This window comes from Gavia stellata, chromosome 21, assembly GCF_030936135.1.
Source record: "Gavia stellata isolate bGavSte3 chromosome 21, bGavSte3.hap2, whole genome shotgun sequence".
NCBI classification, from domain to species: domain Eukaryota; kingdom Metazoa; phylum Chordata; class Aves; order Gaviiformes; family Gaviidae; genus Gavia; species Gavia stellata.
The window spans coordinates 8,700,086-8,716,463 of NC_082614.1; the positions used below are offsets into that span (position 1 = coordinate 8,700,086).

A 16,378-nucleotide genomic window follows, 5' to 3' on the forward strand; every position below is an offset into this window, starting at 1 on the left:
TGGTTCAGATGGGAGTCTCTGCAATCGTTCCCTCCAGCATGACAACTCTACATTCATTAATGTTCTACCACATTTTACAAGGGCACAGACAAAAGACTCTCCAGAGCACAACTTCCTCCAAACTGACTTTCTGCTTCTAAAATACTTGAATGTTCTCTCCTTCTCAATATACTGTTTGGGGAGCACTTGAACTTGACTCATGAGATGGACATATTCATGTTTGCAACTTCCAGCTGCATGTTAACAAGTATGTCTTCCCCAAAGAAGGCTATGATCTGATTGATGATTTCCGTTTGTGTCTAAGACTGTAAGAGCCACAAACCTGTAGTGTGAATTACCGCACTGCCTCAAAGTTGCGGGATACAAGGGAGGTTTGCTCCTTCCTCCCTACATTACCCAGTACACCTGGTTTTCCATTTTAGCTTATGAAACTTGCGCACAACACAGGATTTGTGCACTTGGCCAGAAGTCTTGTAAGAAACATTGTTTTCACCAGCACAAGTTACCAGAGAAGCCAATTACATTAACAACCCCAACCTACCAGCAGGACAACATTTCACAGTGGCCAATGCCATGATACAGTCGCTTCAGATAAGAAATAATTTTCCTACCTGTTTGGACAGCTTCAAGGGGAGTTTCTTCTTCATCCGTTCTTTGCCTCTTTCTGCCTCTCTCTCAGAGCTCCCAGCATCATTGTTGTGGCCATTTTCACTCGGCTCAGCAGACACACAGTTTTCAGATTCTCTAGGTTTCTTTCCTGGATGCCTCTCCCATTTCTCCTTCCGCTCCTGAGGTTTTAGTGACATGTCCTTCTGTAAAGGAGGAAGGGGGGGAGTAAGTTCTTTAAGTTCTTTGAGACTACTTTTAAGCATTAAGCAGTATAAATATTGAATAAAAACACAAACAAGACAGCATGTTCTTTCCAGAGATGACTTAAGATGAATAATCAGGCACGCACAATGCAAACAGTAATTTTAGATTAGATTAGGATGAATACTCTCCAGGCTATGTGTTTGATTAATTTCAGAGATGCTGGAACTGGTTATGAAAATGAGTTTGCTTCAGATTAATTCAGGAACCATACGTCAACAGCACATGAACAAATCAGCATCCTGAAGGAAAGCCTTTAACTGTTCAACTGAAACAGAGGTGGTTTTTATTTTGTTTTGTTTCTGATCTCAGAAAGCAACATATCAGACTCCCCTTGGGCCTGACAGTCTCTGATTCACAGTAGCATTCACATGGAGAAAAGCACTTCTAAAGCCTACCATGCATTCAATAAGCAAGCCGAGATCAATGCGATCTAAACACACAACAGAGGTTGAACACTTCTAAGTGTTAAGTGTCTGCCCTGAATCAGGACTATAACATACAATCTCAGCACAGTTTAAAAGCGGTTATGTCATGTCATAATGATTAACATAGGAAGTGAGATCAGAGAAGGGAATTACTACTGCTATCCCTGGCATGTTTGAGGACTGAAAGCTGAACTCTTGGTGACAATGTATCGACCTCTCCCCACACACACACCACACAGAAAAAGAGTTTAAGAAATAATATGCCAAATCACTATGACATTAGTTCACTATGGCTAGATAAATTTTTCCCCCATGCCTTTTATTAACTGCTCAAGGGTAAAAACTAAACTCTTTTTGGAATGTTTTGCAGAATCCCCATCCCAATTAATTTTTTATGCAAGGTAAATATATCAGATTAGGACATACCTTAAAAGCACTGTTTACCATGCCAAAATTTGTCAACTTCAGCCACAGAAATTTTTCAAAATGCCTCATCCCCCTCTTTTCTAAATGCCACACTTCTGACTCAAGCAATTACATCGTGGATATTTATAACCTACATGAATGGAGCTTGCAATACAACTCGCTCATGTCAACACACACACCTTCAGTACTGTAAAAGAGCTCAAGAAAATCATTAGCTCTTCAGTCTCTCAAAAACTAAAGCCCAACAAAAAGAAAATTAGGAATTGGGATTAAATGCCCTGCTGATTGCTCTAGATTACTTCCTCCCTCTCTCGTTTAATTAGTGAATTGACTGCCTCAGTGTGCAACATGCTGATCCCACGCCAAATCACTCCCTGCTTAAAGTTACCCTTCCCTGTGAAGCAAGATGATGCACGGACACTTTAGAGTCACAGAGACACTGCAATTTGAATCACAACGATAAAACACATACAGCTGTTTCCTAATCCAACCCAGGCGCAAAGACAATTAGCCAGCACTCAACCTCCATACACCTTGCACAGGGGTCCTGCGTGGCTGGCAAGCACACATATACACAGCAAGTTGCAAAACCCCCAAAGATACAACCCCCACCCCAAAATTAAAATAAGTAGCACTGTCTCAGAGGCGCAGAACACACCAGAATACAGCTCAGCTTACCAAGTCCGTAACAGTGAAAGAGCAAGGAAAATGATTGTCAGGCATTATTCTCCATGAATAATAAAACAAGGAATACAAATTAGTGGTTAGTTGCTCACTTTGGTTTTTAGTTTTAAGATAACACTCTAAAGCAGCAGTTCAAGATGTCACTTAAAGAAGGTCACATTATCCTATTTACTGGGAAGTTGCTGACAGAAATCAAAATACTAAGCTTTAGTAACTAATCAAAAACTAGTGCAATAGAAATGACAGCTGTTAACTGATATGCAGCAAAACATTAGAAACCTAGGTCACCAAAAATGTGCACTTCTTCATAAAGCCAGATGCAGCTGCAACGTGACAGCAGACGCATGGAAGATGCTGCATAAGGTGACATGGGCCCCCGATAAGGGAGAAAGGAGGCTGTGGCAGGGGAATGCCACCACCTGAAAGCACCAGCAAATAATGCACTCCTGGCTCGGCATGTAATATTCACTTTTAAAGATGCTTTCAAAGGCAGTAAAAGGCCATTTCGGTTTAAATTCTAGCTGACTTCACATGGGGATTGGGCCTCTGTTAATACCTTAGGGAAAGTCTTCCCTCAGTACCCACAGCACATTCACTGGAGGTTTTCGACGATTCGCTTCACCACATCTGGAAATCTGTGGTTTTCCCCTTACTGAATGCTACAAAATTCCCTACTTAGAAGTTTAGCTTTTTATCCCCATTTTATTTGGAGATTTAAGGTTTGTCTCATCACCAAACTACTAGCAAAATTAATTCAGGGAATACAGTCATAGCTGGATCAAAGCCAAGGAAATAATGCATTCACTTGTAGTGCCATTTGCGTCCAAGAATCTCAAGCACTTTCCAAACAGCCATGAATTAAGACCCAAGCCCTGGTAGCAGAGGCTGCTGCTTGCCTCCGGCAGGAGGAAGGTGGAGGGAGGTATCCTCAGCTCCGCAGCACGTCTGGGGCAGCTGCGGGGAAGATGCCAAGTCTCTCGGCCCCGTGACAAGAAAGCCCAATTTCCATGGTCCTGTTCTTCCCCACTTCAGCAGAGGATGCAGCTCACAGGACTTCACTTTCTCTGGGAACGCAGGACACTTAACTCTGCTTCTCCTTACTGACAGAGGGTGACAGTGGGGCTGTTTTCTATGCTGCTAAATGTAGACCTCTTTGCAGCCTCAGGCAGAGAGCAGGAGGGGGCTAATGGGGTTTCTGTTCTTGCCTCCTTTGTTTCCTTTCTATTTACTCTACTAAAAGAGCCTTCCAGCGATTGCTCTTTTACTAAAGTTTATGACCTCCAAGTTGGGGACATCACTTAGCACAAGAGCTTACTATTTTCGGATGTGCATCTGCGCTTGTGCACAGGCAATTGCTGGAAAATTTAAGCATGTACAGAATATACAGTACATTACTGCAGTGAACAACGTTTATTGATGTACCTTGACTTCAATCCAGAAATCCCAGCCAGCAGGTGAGACTGGCCTTCTGACAAACTGCTCCACTGGAGCCTTGCTCCCAGACAAGCCCAGACCAGCAGGTATTTGCACATCACGTAAAGCCTAGGGGTTCATACAGCGACAGCGTGTGAAGTCAGGCCCTGAAGTCAAAAGGTCTTCCTATCCAGCCCTGGGGTTTTTGCCCAACCCAGGAGTCAGCAGACCTGGCTACCTTTGCTGTCAGGGCCCGTAAATCCCCTTCTGCAGATGGATCCAGGCCCATTCTCTCTTCTTGGTTCCAGGAAGGAGATTGCCAAATCTTGTTCCAGAATATACAAAACTATTTGTTCCTTACTACTCACTGCTTCCAGGGCCATCTCCTACCTGTCCTCACTTGGGAATCGCTCTCACACCTTCCAGGGCAGGCTACAGTCTTTCCATCTGCAGCCCCTCATCTGTCTGGGCTGAAATGGAGAGCAGATGGCTCTAATTGGCTGCATGGTTACAGATAAGGAAGAATTAGGCCTCTCTTTAGAGCCTCTTTCCTGGCAGTTACTCCATGAAACATACAGATTCTGTCTTCCCATTTGCTTATTTGGATGTACAAGTATCAAAAAACACTTCAGCTGAATATGTGGTTGTGGTACCTCCTCCAGCTCTACACTGCACACCAGTAGCTGTGAAGATCCACTGGCAAAGACCTCAGCACAGGCTTGCAACCCAAGTATGTAACCTAGACTCTGCAACAGATTTTGAATCCATAATAAAAATCTCTGAATTTTTTTTTTCATCGCTATTTGGCCCAAGCTAGTTAAAGTTACGCAACTGCACCTCTGCTTGCGGCAGGGCTGGCAACATCCTTAATCACATGGAACACTCCTGCCTGAAAAGCCATTTTTCTTCTGTCACCAAGGCAGAGCTGCAATCTCTGAAGACACTCAAGGTGCACACCACTCAGTTTATAAATAAAGCTGGGACTAACATGGGTGCATGGCCCTCGGCTCTGAAATGAAACCGTTCTTACTTCTAAAATGCCACAGCAAGAGACTTCTGCATAGTGGACTCCACATTGTCCATTTGATCAGGAAATAACGATCAGCCCTAGAGGACCCTGGCGCAAGCTCACATCCACAGCCATCCGTTGGCTAGAGTTATCACTGCATGTTTGCTCAGCCCAGCTCAAACTCTGCTTTAATCCTCTGAGTTTACACAGCTCTTTGAGATCTCGGAAAGCATGTAGGGAGAGGTTGGGGTTGTAAATACCTTTCATACACAGGGAACGCTTAAAGAACTTAAAAAAAGCGTGAAAACCACACAGCTGGATGAAAAACCTTGAGCGTGCTGCTGCGGTGCAGAGGACAAAAATAACACCTACAGTTAATAAAGTAACTACCCTCAGCCCTCAAGCATCAGTTCAAAATGCAGCCTTGGTGCGAGATCAAGTCCATTACAATTCCCCGTCCCCAGGGCCCATTGGACACTGCAAGGCTCAGACGCGCAGCCAAGGACTGGTTACACTCCACTCCTGCCAGACTGCCTCTGCCGACTTTAGAAGATTATATGGGCTGATTTCCCAGAAGGGAAACAGCCTCCAGCTTCTCTCGCCACAGCTCTTCACTGCAGTACTTATTCCTTAAGTTGGGGAACATGAAATATCCCCCTGAACATCAAACAAGAGAAGGATCCACGCAAAGGAAATTAAAAAAACCCACCGCTGTCTCTAAAACTGACCCTGCTTGTTCCTGTTTCTGCCTCCAGCTTCTCTCAGCAAAACTGCAATGGAAAAGCCCCTGAGGAACTAAGCACCATGTATCCTTGTATCAACTTTATCATGCAATTAGCAGTAGGGTTGTCAAACGTGTTTGTTTAATAGTTCAGGGAGAGATCCTGGCTCAGAGAGGAACTGAAACAGATTTACTTTTAATTAGGCTACTTTTAAAATATTCCTATTGACCTGATATTCAGTTTATAGAATAGCAACATAGAAACAAATGCTGACTGAATATTCTCGTGCTTTTGAAGTAGGCAAAGCATGTTACACAGGACCTCTACCTAGGGAACTCTACCATCCATTTAGTTGCATAAAGGTGACACAGGAGACATGTGAGCAAGCTGGTCTAGTGGAAGCTGCCCTGCCCATGGTGGGGTGGGGGGTGGAACTAGATGATCTTTAAGGTCCCTTCCAACCCAAACCATTCTATGATGATATAAATTCAAATAGAAAGATAATATTGAAGATATACACAACAAATATACACGAAAGAAATTAACTTTAAGGCACAGATTTGGAGACAGGTCCATAGAGAGACGAACCACTGCAAGAACAGGAGCCAGCACAAGAAAAGATGAGTAGTCAACAAGCAAATTAAATGAGGTGAATAATCAGGAGAGAAAAAAGGGAGAAAAAAGGAATGGGATAAGAGGTAACTCTACCAGAGAGTATCAGGTAGGACCCCACCAAGGTGACTGAATTTGAAGTCAATGTGGTGAACAGGCAGCAAATGCAAGTGGAGATCTTCAATATAAGCAGGAGTGCACTTAAATGGTGGGAGAGGAGGAGAAATTTGAGAGCTCTGCTCTGGAGAGCTACAGGGTAGAAAGAGCACGCAGCGAGGGCAGGGAAGGGGAAGGAGCTGCGGAGGCAGGACTGGCCTGCAGCTCGGCACAGCGGCTCCTCGCTGGAAGCCCTGCCTAGCAGCGGGCCAGCCCGGCTTCGCCCTCCCCACAGCTCAGGGCACTTTGGGAGGCAGTTTGGTGGCATCTCCAGCTGGGAGGCTGCGATTTTCATGGATGGGGAAGTTCTCGCTTTTCCTGTAATATAATACACACTTGTTTGTTTTACTTTCCTGCCCTCTCTTCTCCCCCATTGCGAACTTCACTAAAAAAAAAGTAACTCAAGCCCCTAGCCTTTCAGCCAAAGCCACTAAAGCTTTTTTAAAAGGCAAAAAAACGCTTCTAGATTTGAAGTGACTCTCTTGCTGTTACCCTACATTCAAGCAACGCAATCAATATCAATTAAAATGATTGCAAATTAAATCCTTGCTTGTTTAACCTCAGACTGCAATTCTCCTTTCTTAGCTGACATATTCCAGATGGGTTTGGGTCTTGCTTTTTAAAATGCATCACGTTTGCTCTGACCCTGTCACATGTTTAGCTCAAGAATAAGATGACTTTTTGACAAGACAGCTCTGGAAATGTTAAGACATTTGAAGCTGCCACTGGTTTGCAGGTTTATGATACATGATTTAACTTAAAAATAAAAGTGGATGAACCAAGAAACTCACTGTAATTGCAACAGTCAAATTTATTACCAAAGGCTGCGTTCCTGTCACCTGTGAAGAGCTGAAGAGCAAGCTGCCGGTACTCTGCTAAATGCCCGCTTGTTATGTCTCCCAAGAATTGAGACCTTTGCTTGAAGGCACTGTACCAACTAGAGACACCTTGGACAAATGTTACCTCAAAGCAATGTAGCCAAAAATTACAGAAGGGAAGGTCAGCATCACTCTACTTTTAAATGCATTTCAATCCACAATGATTTTACAAGGCTTTGATTGCTCGTTTTTCTTGCACAAGACCTGAATAAATAACTACAAAGTGCTGAGCGACAAAAGTAAGAACATATACAGCAAATACCTTCTCTTTAGTAAGAGGCCAAGGAAATCTGCCTGAATGTGAACTTACAGTTGTCCATGTTTTTGGTATAAACCCTTCTCCACCATCACCCATTGGGGAGATGGATACACAAAATCTACTGTTTTAAACTGCACTCTGCAAGCTGAACAGGAAGCCAGCTGTGGCTTTCTCCCTCTCCTCCAATTTCCTCTTCAGAGCCTGTGGGCACCTCACTGCAGAGAACTGCACCCGTCTTCCTCACTACCTGCTAACAGACATACTGTACAGCTATTAAAACTCCCACAGGTGCTTGCTGTCCATCAGAAAGGAAATGATCCCATTTTAAGCCATCAGTATTTCCTCTAGTGATGGCAGTAAATGCCCGACGAGTGCTCACAGAATTACTGTCAGTGGAAAGTGTGTCAGAGAGCAAGGGAGCTTAAATGATTGAAGGGAAGCTGGGGCACCATTTTCAGGTAGATGAAATGAGGCATACTGCAAGCCCAGCCTGCCCAGCTTTTATAGGCTGCAGGAGTGCTGAAAGGCACTGCTGTTCGTGCACTGCAAGGCCAACCTGCCCAGCTTTCACAGCAGATAAAAGTACATTTCCAGCTGAAGCTGCTTTCAGCCAGGACTGGGAGCTCAGCCTGCCCCGTTTATGTAGTGTATGAAGGATTTGGACAAGAGCTTGCGCTTATCTGACAGCACCTACTTCAGCTTATTTTCAGCTGCATCGCCGCACTGCTGAGTACAAGTGCTGAGCACAGAGCGCATGCCTCCTGCAGAGTGATGGCACAAGAATCACCACTCCTGCAAACTCCCTTCGTCTTGGTGAGTACCCACCCAAGAGGGAACAATTAGGATGGCAGCAGCACCACACGCTGCCCTCGCACTGGCCAACATTCCACAAGTGGCAGACTATGCATAACACCTCCATTTTAAAGAATGTGATCTGGGGGACATCAATCTCAATCAACTTCCAAAGGTATCCAGCAAATAAGTGGCATGGTCAGGCACACTGTCCAGGGTCCAGTGCTTTGGGAAGACATTCCTCACATGACACTGCCGGGCCCATGCTGCTGATAGGTAGCAATCACACACTTGTTTACAGAGCAGCCTTTAAACACTTAATCTGAACTAATTCCCCTTCTCCCCAGATTACTTAAACAGGCACTCATATTGAATTCAAACAACTCCCATAGAGTGACAGAATTAGGACCTGAAGAAGCAGCTCCTTGCTTGAAGCCAGATGTGGCCATTTCATCACTCACTTCCAATCTTGCCAGGAAGATAACACAACCCCAAGTCTCCAGCTGGCCCCAAGCTGCCAAGGGAAAAGGCATGAGGATCCTACCAGCACAAACTGGTACAGCAGCTGGATGCTTTCACCATTACCAATTTTCAGCTAAACTAGTCAGAAACAACAGGAAAGCACTTTGAGTAAAAGATGCCTCCAGCCTATTTATCACTATGGACAGGAATGCTTAGAAATACCATCTCTCTCTTTAAAATTAATAACAAAAGGAGAAGACGCAACCATTTCAACATCTGTTGAGAGGGGGATGTCATGCTTCCATGAGCTGGACTCTGGAAATGGAGTTGAGCCAACCTGAGGCTGGGCAGATGGACTGGGCATATGGCTCATTTACCAAAGGCAGGGACCTAAATTGGTCTCCTCCATCTATACTTCTGCATTTGAAGTTTTGATCTTCATAGTGCAAATTATCTAACAACCATGTTATGACTGCACTGACTACCATGTGAACAGCTTCACACTTGAGACTTAAAAGATATAGCTATACCCTTAGGCAGCTTGGTCATGAATTCAAGAATCTCCGGCCTGATTTCTTAAGCAATTCAAAGCTTCCACCCACTAAACACAAATGCAAAGTTTTAATTTATTTTCTAGGATTCCTGATTCAGCCGCACATGTTGTCTCCACTTATTTTTTGGTACATACTTTTAAAACATAGCCATGAAAAAAGTACTGCTTTTAAGGCAGTAGCACCTACAGAATGAAAGCTCCAGACGAGTCTCCCACGTGGTGACAGTCTCAAATACATTCACTCTGCAAGTATCTGCGGATGTTTTGAGACTGCCTCCAGCCTACACTCTTTATTACCACCCTCCTAGGAAGGGTGCCATTCCCAAAGACGCTGCAGAGCAGAGGTATGAATGTTCTTCAGCAACAGCAGTGCAGTCTGCAAGCTTAGCTTAAACTGCAGTTTGACATAGCTTGCACTAAGCCAAAGAACACTGTGCTGAAGGAGATGAACGCTCGCAAATTCACTCTGCCAACTCTGCTGTAGGGGTGAGAGTCTCCAGAAGAAACAACAGCCATATCCTGATCCCTGGTGCTGCATGATAAATTAATTCATGTTTAAATACTATGACACTAGAGGCATTTTTTACTAACTCTGCAGTTGCCCTCAGCGGTAGGCAACAATTTTCAGTTCAGCTGTCATGAGGTCTAGAATGTGTATTAAATAATTAGTCCTCTGGTAGTTTCTTTTGGCTAGGAAACAAATGAGAAGAAATATAAACGATCCAACAAAAAGAAATATGTAGAAGCCAGCCATCTCCGGAAACAGCTGCCCATAGCATATTACTTCAACCTAAGGGGAAAACTGAGCAGGGTGACTTCTAGCAGGAGAGAAATGCCTTTCTAAATGTCTAAATGTCACATATGCTAATGAAAAGTCCAGGACAGTGCATCTGTGCCACCCTCGTCACCCTTGCTACTCCTCAAACATGCTGCTGGAGAAATGTATTGTACAACAGGGGTCTACGGCCATCAGTCTCGCCAGCAGCTATGTCCTCCCACATCGAGTGGCTTAGCACACCACGTGCTCATGAGCAGCTCATCTATAACTGGTTTGCTAGAACAAACAACAAGCAACCAAATGTTTCCATATATCCTTAGGGCTCCCTAGAATAGTTCCAAATATTCTGATATCTGTGTCAGGAACGAAACATTCATTTATATCCTAGGCAATCGGTGAGAAAGGGAAACATACACTATAGTAGTAGGCAATTTTGATGTATTCTATGTTACAAAACATTTTCAGTCAGAGAGCTCAAAGGTCGTTAATAGATTTTCATATGTTTACAGACAGCAGCAATTTCAGGCTCTGTAATTTTAAAACTGCTTGTCAGTCTCTCAACTTCCAGCTGTTATTTCAATATTAGATAATGAACACAATGCAAAGGTTACACAATCACTTGAACCAGCTTATGCTGTAGATCCAGTCACACAAATCATTATTAAATTCTAATTACACATATATTATTTTACAACTCTTATTAGAACAGCAGGTTATAAAGAGATCAACAGTTTAGAAAAAGAGGCCAGAAAGGTTATTCTTTTAACGTGACAGAGTTGCTCCTCTCTCTCCCTCCATCACCTAAACCACTACTGATTTATAAGTCTCTGAAACAAATCTGCACCTTGTTAACACCACACCAGTTGGTGCACATACAGCTATCAGCCCATATTTTGCTTAAGTGCTTTATAGATCCCTAACATATAGACATTGATGCCTACTTAAAATAATCATCTTTGATCAGAGGGGAAAAAAAAGGCATTTAGCGGTTACCCAGTGCACTGTCTGAATATTCTCCTGTTTTTTCTTTATACAACTACTTTGAAACTGAGAAAACAGCCTCCAAAACTTACAGATTTCTCCTAAGGAGAGGAGAGTGTTGTTATCTAAGCTAAAGCTTTGCAAGACATCAGGCTTCCATACCATAGGTTTTTGCTTTATTTTGTTTTATTTTTGGACCAGAAGAAATCATTGTCATCATCCCATCTGACCCTTTTCTCATGCAGCCAAATGAGCAAAATCACCCAACTGTGAAGTGGTCTTAGGGAAATTTTGGAAGGGCACTAGCAAACTACCCCATTACCATGTAAGAAAATCAGCAAATTATGTTTTGCTCTTGGCTCTCATTTTTGTCTCTCTATCCCCAGGCAGTGCAAAGTGTAACCCACTCTGGTTTATTCTGCCCAAATCCAGCTGTCAGTCACACAGCATGTAACCTCAATGGGAATTGAAGAATCTCATCCCCAAGATTCAGCTTTGAAGCAGGACAGACCGGCAACATCCCTTTGTGCGAGGTCTCCTGCAGTGACAGCAACGCTACCCTGGCAAAATGATGTCTCTCTAATCCCCAGTGGTTCCTTAGCCAGCAATGAATTTCACACTGGGAAATTCCATGCTTTGACATTAAATAATTCCAGCTGGGATTTTCAAAGGATAAGAGATAGGAGTCCAATCCCATCACATTCCAATAGGAAGCCCTTAAGGTTTGGTTTATTTTATTTTTAAAAAGGAAACCCTTATTCCATCCTCATTTCCATCCCATCTTCCTCTGGGAGATGAAACTGAAAGCAAGAAACAGAGGGCAAGAGTAGTGCTAATGGGAAGACAGACTTCTATGAGACTGACAAATGACAACACCAGTTCTTGGGTACATCAGTTTACAACATGCAATACAAGGAACAGATAAATCGGCACATTCATTACTGTTTCTGAGAGAAAGGAGGATTTATACTTTTGTCTGGTTAGTCTCACTTGCCACTAAGGAAGAAGTAACCAAGTAAACACTCCACCAGGATGGAAGACAACTAAAGCTCAAGAGCGAACAAAACCAGCAAGCTGTAGAGAGGAGAACATGTGCAGAATCAAAATGATGCGATCCACTTATCCAAGCGTGTCAAATAGGGCCTTGGGCAGGCAGAGCTGACAGGACAATAACCCACTGCAGAGAAAGACCTCTGTAGAGCAGGTGCCGTCATTCACTCCTCCTTGCTGCCTCACCAAATCCAGAGCGAGTGGTGCAAGTTTTCATCGGCTTTGCCACTCTCCTTCCATTATGTTTAGAGGATTTGAGTTTTCCCACACCCAAGCCTGTGCTAAGCTGGGACTCTTTGCAACCACCTCCTCAACCCATGCTAAATTACGAGTTTCTCTTAATGCTTAGTTTTCAGATCCAGAAACCTCTATCTGCACTTCACGGACCTGAAACTGAAGGCTAGCAGGTTTGTAGGACCTGTTTTCTTCCTGTCTGGAACAAGGCTTTACCAGCAGTCAGACTAGAGAAAGGGGCATTCATGCAAAGTTTTCCATTTGCTGCTAGCCCTCAATTTTAAAATGCAATAGGGAATTCAAACATGATACAGAGCAGCAACTTTCATCACTGCTAACACACTCAAATTAGTTAAGAGCCCTTGTACATCTCATGATTCATGTCTCTGAGGGCTTAACTTTGACAAGGTGCCGTGAACAGTAAATGAGAAGCAATGGTAAACATCACAGAGCGAGAAATACAGATGTAGCACACAGCATTTATTTGTTCAAATGGGCATAACCCTTTGGCAAGAACCAAAAAATCTGGTCAATGTGAGAAGGGTTAAGACAGAACAGATGCAACCAGAGACTCTGGAGAACAGACTGCACAGAAGCAGGGTTTCTTGTGATTACTTCTGTCTTGTAGCTCTTAATAAGCCACATCACAGCTGACATCTCTACCAGCTATCTGCTTCCTTATGTAGATAAACAGAAACAGAAAAGCTGACATGGCAATTATATTATACACACACACGCTACCTAACAACTCTCACTGCTACAACAGCACGAGCAATGAAGAACGAGCACATCCTGAATTCTCGTCCAGGCTCTGACACCGATTCTCAATGCAACCGTATGTGAGATACCTAGTTTTAAAATTGTTTTAAAAAGCACTCATAAAATCAAGTAAGATTTGCAGCACATATCTCAATAGTGTTACAATACAAAGAACTTTCAAGATTCAAGCATTTCACAACTACTGTTTATTAATAAAACTCTAATCCCCACCACAGCTGTAACCCAGGAGACTCTTGGTGCCCACCTATTCCCACGGCACATCGCACCCGAGTGGCGTGACCCCACGCGAGAGTGTGAAGCCCCTGCCCGGGCGGAGCAGGGGGATGCTCGGGCAGCGGCAGGGCTCTCCGTCACCTCCATCTCGGGAGGCTGTTGCTAAGCGACCAAGTGCCGCCGATATCTACAAAATCCTCTGACTCTGCCCATCCCGAGCACCTTGGCCCTATTCCCAAAACCGGCACCCAACGGGCCACAGCATCTCTCTTATAGCCCTTGAGAATCTTGCTTTTATATGTCGAACAGCTCTTGTCAAGGAATTCAGGGAGCCCTATAGTAGTAAAAGCTGCAGATAAAAAGATAATATCAAGAATACCACATTTCAAAAAGCAGATAAAAGGACAGAAGGGGAGATTTTACGCATGAGGCCAGAAGTGCTCACTGAAGCAGAAAGGGGTTTAAAACACAGGAGTTTCCAGATATTTGTTTCCAGTGAAGGATATAGATTTCTCAAGGTCCCCAGCGTGACCGAGCAAAATTACAAGCGTTAGTTCTCAGGTTTCAGCAGGATCTGTAAAAGCAGGTGACCGAGAGACCAGCACCCTTTTTGAAACGATGCCAGAAGCAAATGCTTTCTCAAACCTTACAGATACAGACTGACAATATAAAGGCTTTAAAACCCAGAAAGACCAGCTTAAACATCCACCCATCCCACAGAAGGCAGCAACCTGGGGAGTGCAGGGCCATGTTAATTAACGTGTGCTTAACAGTAGTTCAGCCTCCATCTCTCTCTCCACACTGAGTACACTTCCCATCCACACATTACTTTGTTATTGATACCAAATGAGGTTTGTGGCTTTCAAATCCCATTAGGGAAGGCCTTCCTCTAAAAAAAAAAAAAAAAAAAAAGAAAAAAAAAATCTAAAAAACATGCCGAGAAGGTGAGGGAAAGTTCTTTCATAATTTATAAATAACATGACTATTCGGCTTTTATCAGGCCTTTTTCATTAGCAATTCTTAAAGCACAACACAAAGGGAATCAGCATTTTGACCTCTATTTTACAGAATGAGAAATGAACAAATGCAAAGCAACTTGCCCCAAATCAACCATCAGTTCTCTGGCAAATCTAGGAGGAGAATCTACATGTCCGAGCTCCTAGATCATACTGTGCTCCAGAAGAACTGACAGACAAACAACACAGAAATCTCCTTCTGACACTAGAAAGGATTTTGTGTTGGTGGTAGAGAGCAGATTTTTCTAGGACACACAGTAAATGCAAATGCAGATATTAGCTACAGAAGAGGCAATAGGTGGGATTTGTATAGCTTCAACCTTATATCCTTTTGAGTCTTTTAGATAAAATCAGCTTGAGAATAGCGAGGACAACATGATCACTATATTAAGTCAAGCTGTTTGCTACCAAAAGAGTAAAACTGGCAGCTCTCCTTAGCTTCTGAAATACGACACATAACCTGGCCTTTCTAATGCGCTACTTTGGATGGCACCCAAATCCAGCACCATCTGGCTAGCATGGGCATATGTATACAAAGAGGAGAGAAGAGACTCCTGGCTGACAGATAAAGTGACATATCAGTGCAGCAACATGGACTTTAAATCTCTTCAGAGTCTGCAAAGCCAGCTAAGCACACTGGAAACAAGAGGCCAGTTAAGTGACTTCAGGGCAATATGAGGTCTGAGAATTTCTTGTACACATGAGATCCGGGTAAACATTTGTTTTGTTTGTAGAAAACATTGCCAATGGTACAAAAATATGCAAAATGCTTTTCCTGGTGTAGATTCGAGGCAGAGGGTATCACATTTCCTCCCCTGCCCCAAAGCTAATTCCTAAATTCAAAAGCCTGATTTTTTCCGCCTCTGTTTTTACATTCACTCTTGCATGACGCTCTCCTGGCATCACACGGCAGTCAAAACCAACATGTTATTCCACGGCTTAGAGCTTCTTAAAGCTTGGCCTCCCAGCTATGGCACAGGCCACTCCTTTCTTCTCTCTTGCTACCAGGACGAAATGCACAGATTCTTCTAGATTCAGTTTCTAGCATTTAAGTGATGATTTGGCAGTAAGGAAATGAGAATACTTAGGTAACAGCAAGAATTGCAATCTGTCCAAGAGAACAAGTGGGATGTCTCATATCACATCTAACATCCAATTCCGCATTCACCTACATGGTTTTATGCAGCTGTTAACTCCACTGAGATAAGGAGAGTCACAGTGCTGGAGAAGAGAGAAATAATCATGAACTCAGTTTATGCCAACTCAAAAAACCCCCCAGGAATTACTGAGGAATCTGACAAAATGGTTATTACAGTTTAAGAAAACTCAGACCGGCCTATCCACTTTGTCTGTTTCTGAAGGTTAGCGTCCCAAAACCAGGGGACACAAGAGAACACAGGCTACTCTGATATCTCACTGCGGACCCAACGGGAGAGTCCATTCAAATGAGCAATTCTCTGATACACCAAAAACCCAGCTGTGTCAAGGTTGGGGGATTAAAAGGGACTTAAAATTTGTAGCTGTCATTTGGGAGGAAACTATCCCCAAAAATGTGATCAAACTCAAAGAGTTGGTTTTGTGTCTTTCCTCTTTGCTGCGATACTTGACAGCATCACACAAGTCCTTCTGACTCTTTCCTATCTGGCATTACAGTGCAAAACACTGCAGATAAACCATGTGTGGTTTTCAAGCCTTAAGTTTTTAACCAAGCACAGCAGAAAGTCACTTCCTCTGCACAAAAAGGGCATTTGACAAAGACATTTCAAGTGAATGAGAAACTTCGAATAAGAACAGAGTCTTCAGGAACTCTGAAGATAAAACCATTATTTTTCTACATCATTTTTCTTTAGCGTTAACTATCCTCCACCATCCTGATAGATTGCACGTTTATTACGCCTTCTCCAAAGATGCCACAGGGAAAATCTTTTATCCTTGTTTTAAATTCCCTCATGAACTCATTGTGAAAGTTTCATGTGGAGAAACGGCCCTGCTGCTCCCACGCAGTGCTGAGCCTGCACTGCACCGCTGTCCCCATGCAAAGTTTTCATTTAGGCAACATCCA

The 16,378-nt window shown here is 43.4% G+C and overlaps 1 protein-coding gene across 1 annotated transcript in view; it reads right to left on the reverse strand.

Annotated features, from left to right (window-relative positions):
- Window positions 1-16,378, reverse strand: part of FBRSL1 (fibrosin like 1) — a 553,391-nt gene that overhangs the window by 402,809 nt on the left and 134,204 nt on the right. Inside the window, exon 2 of the mRNA XM_059827502.1 lies at window positions 612-812. Coding sequence (XP_059683485.1) covers window positions 612-812 — 201 coding nt within the window. The remainder of the gene's footprint in view (window positions 1-611; window positions 813-16,378) is intronic.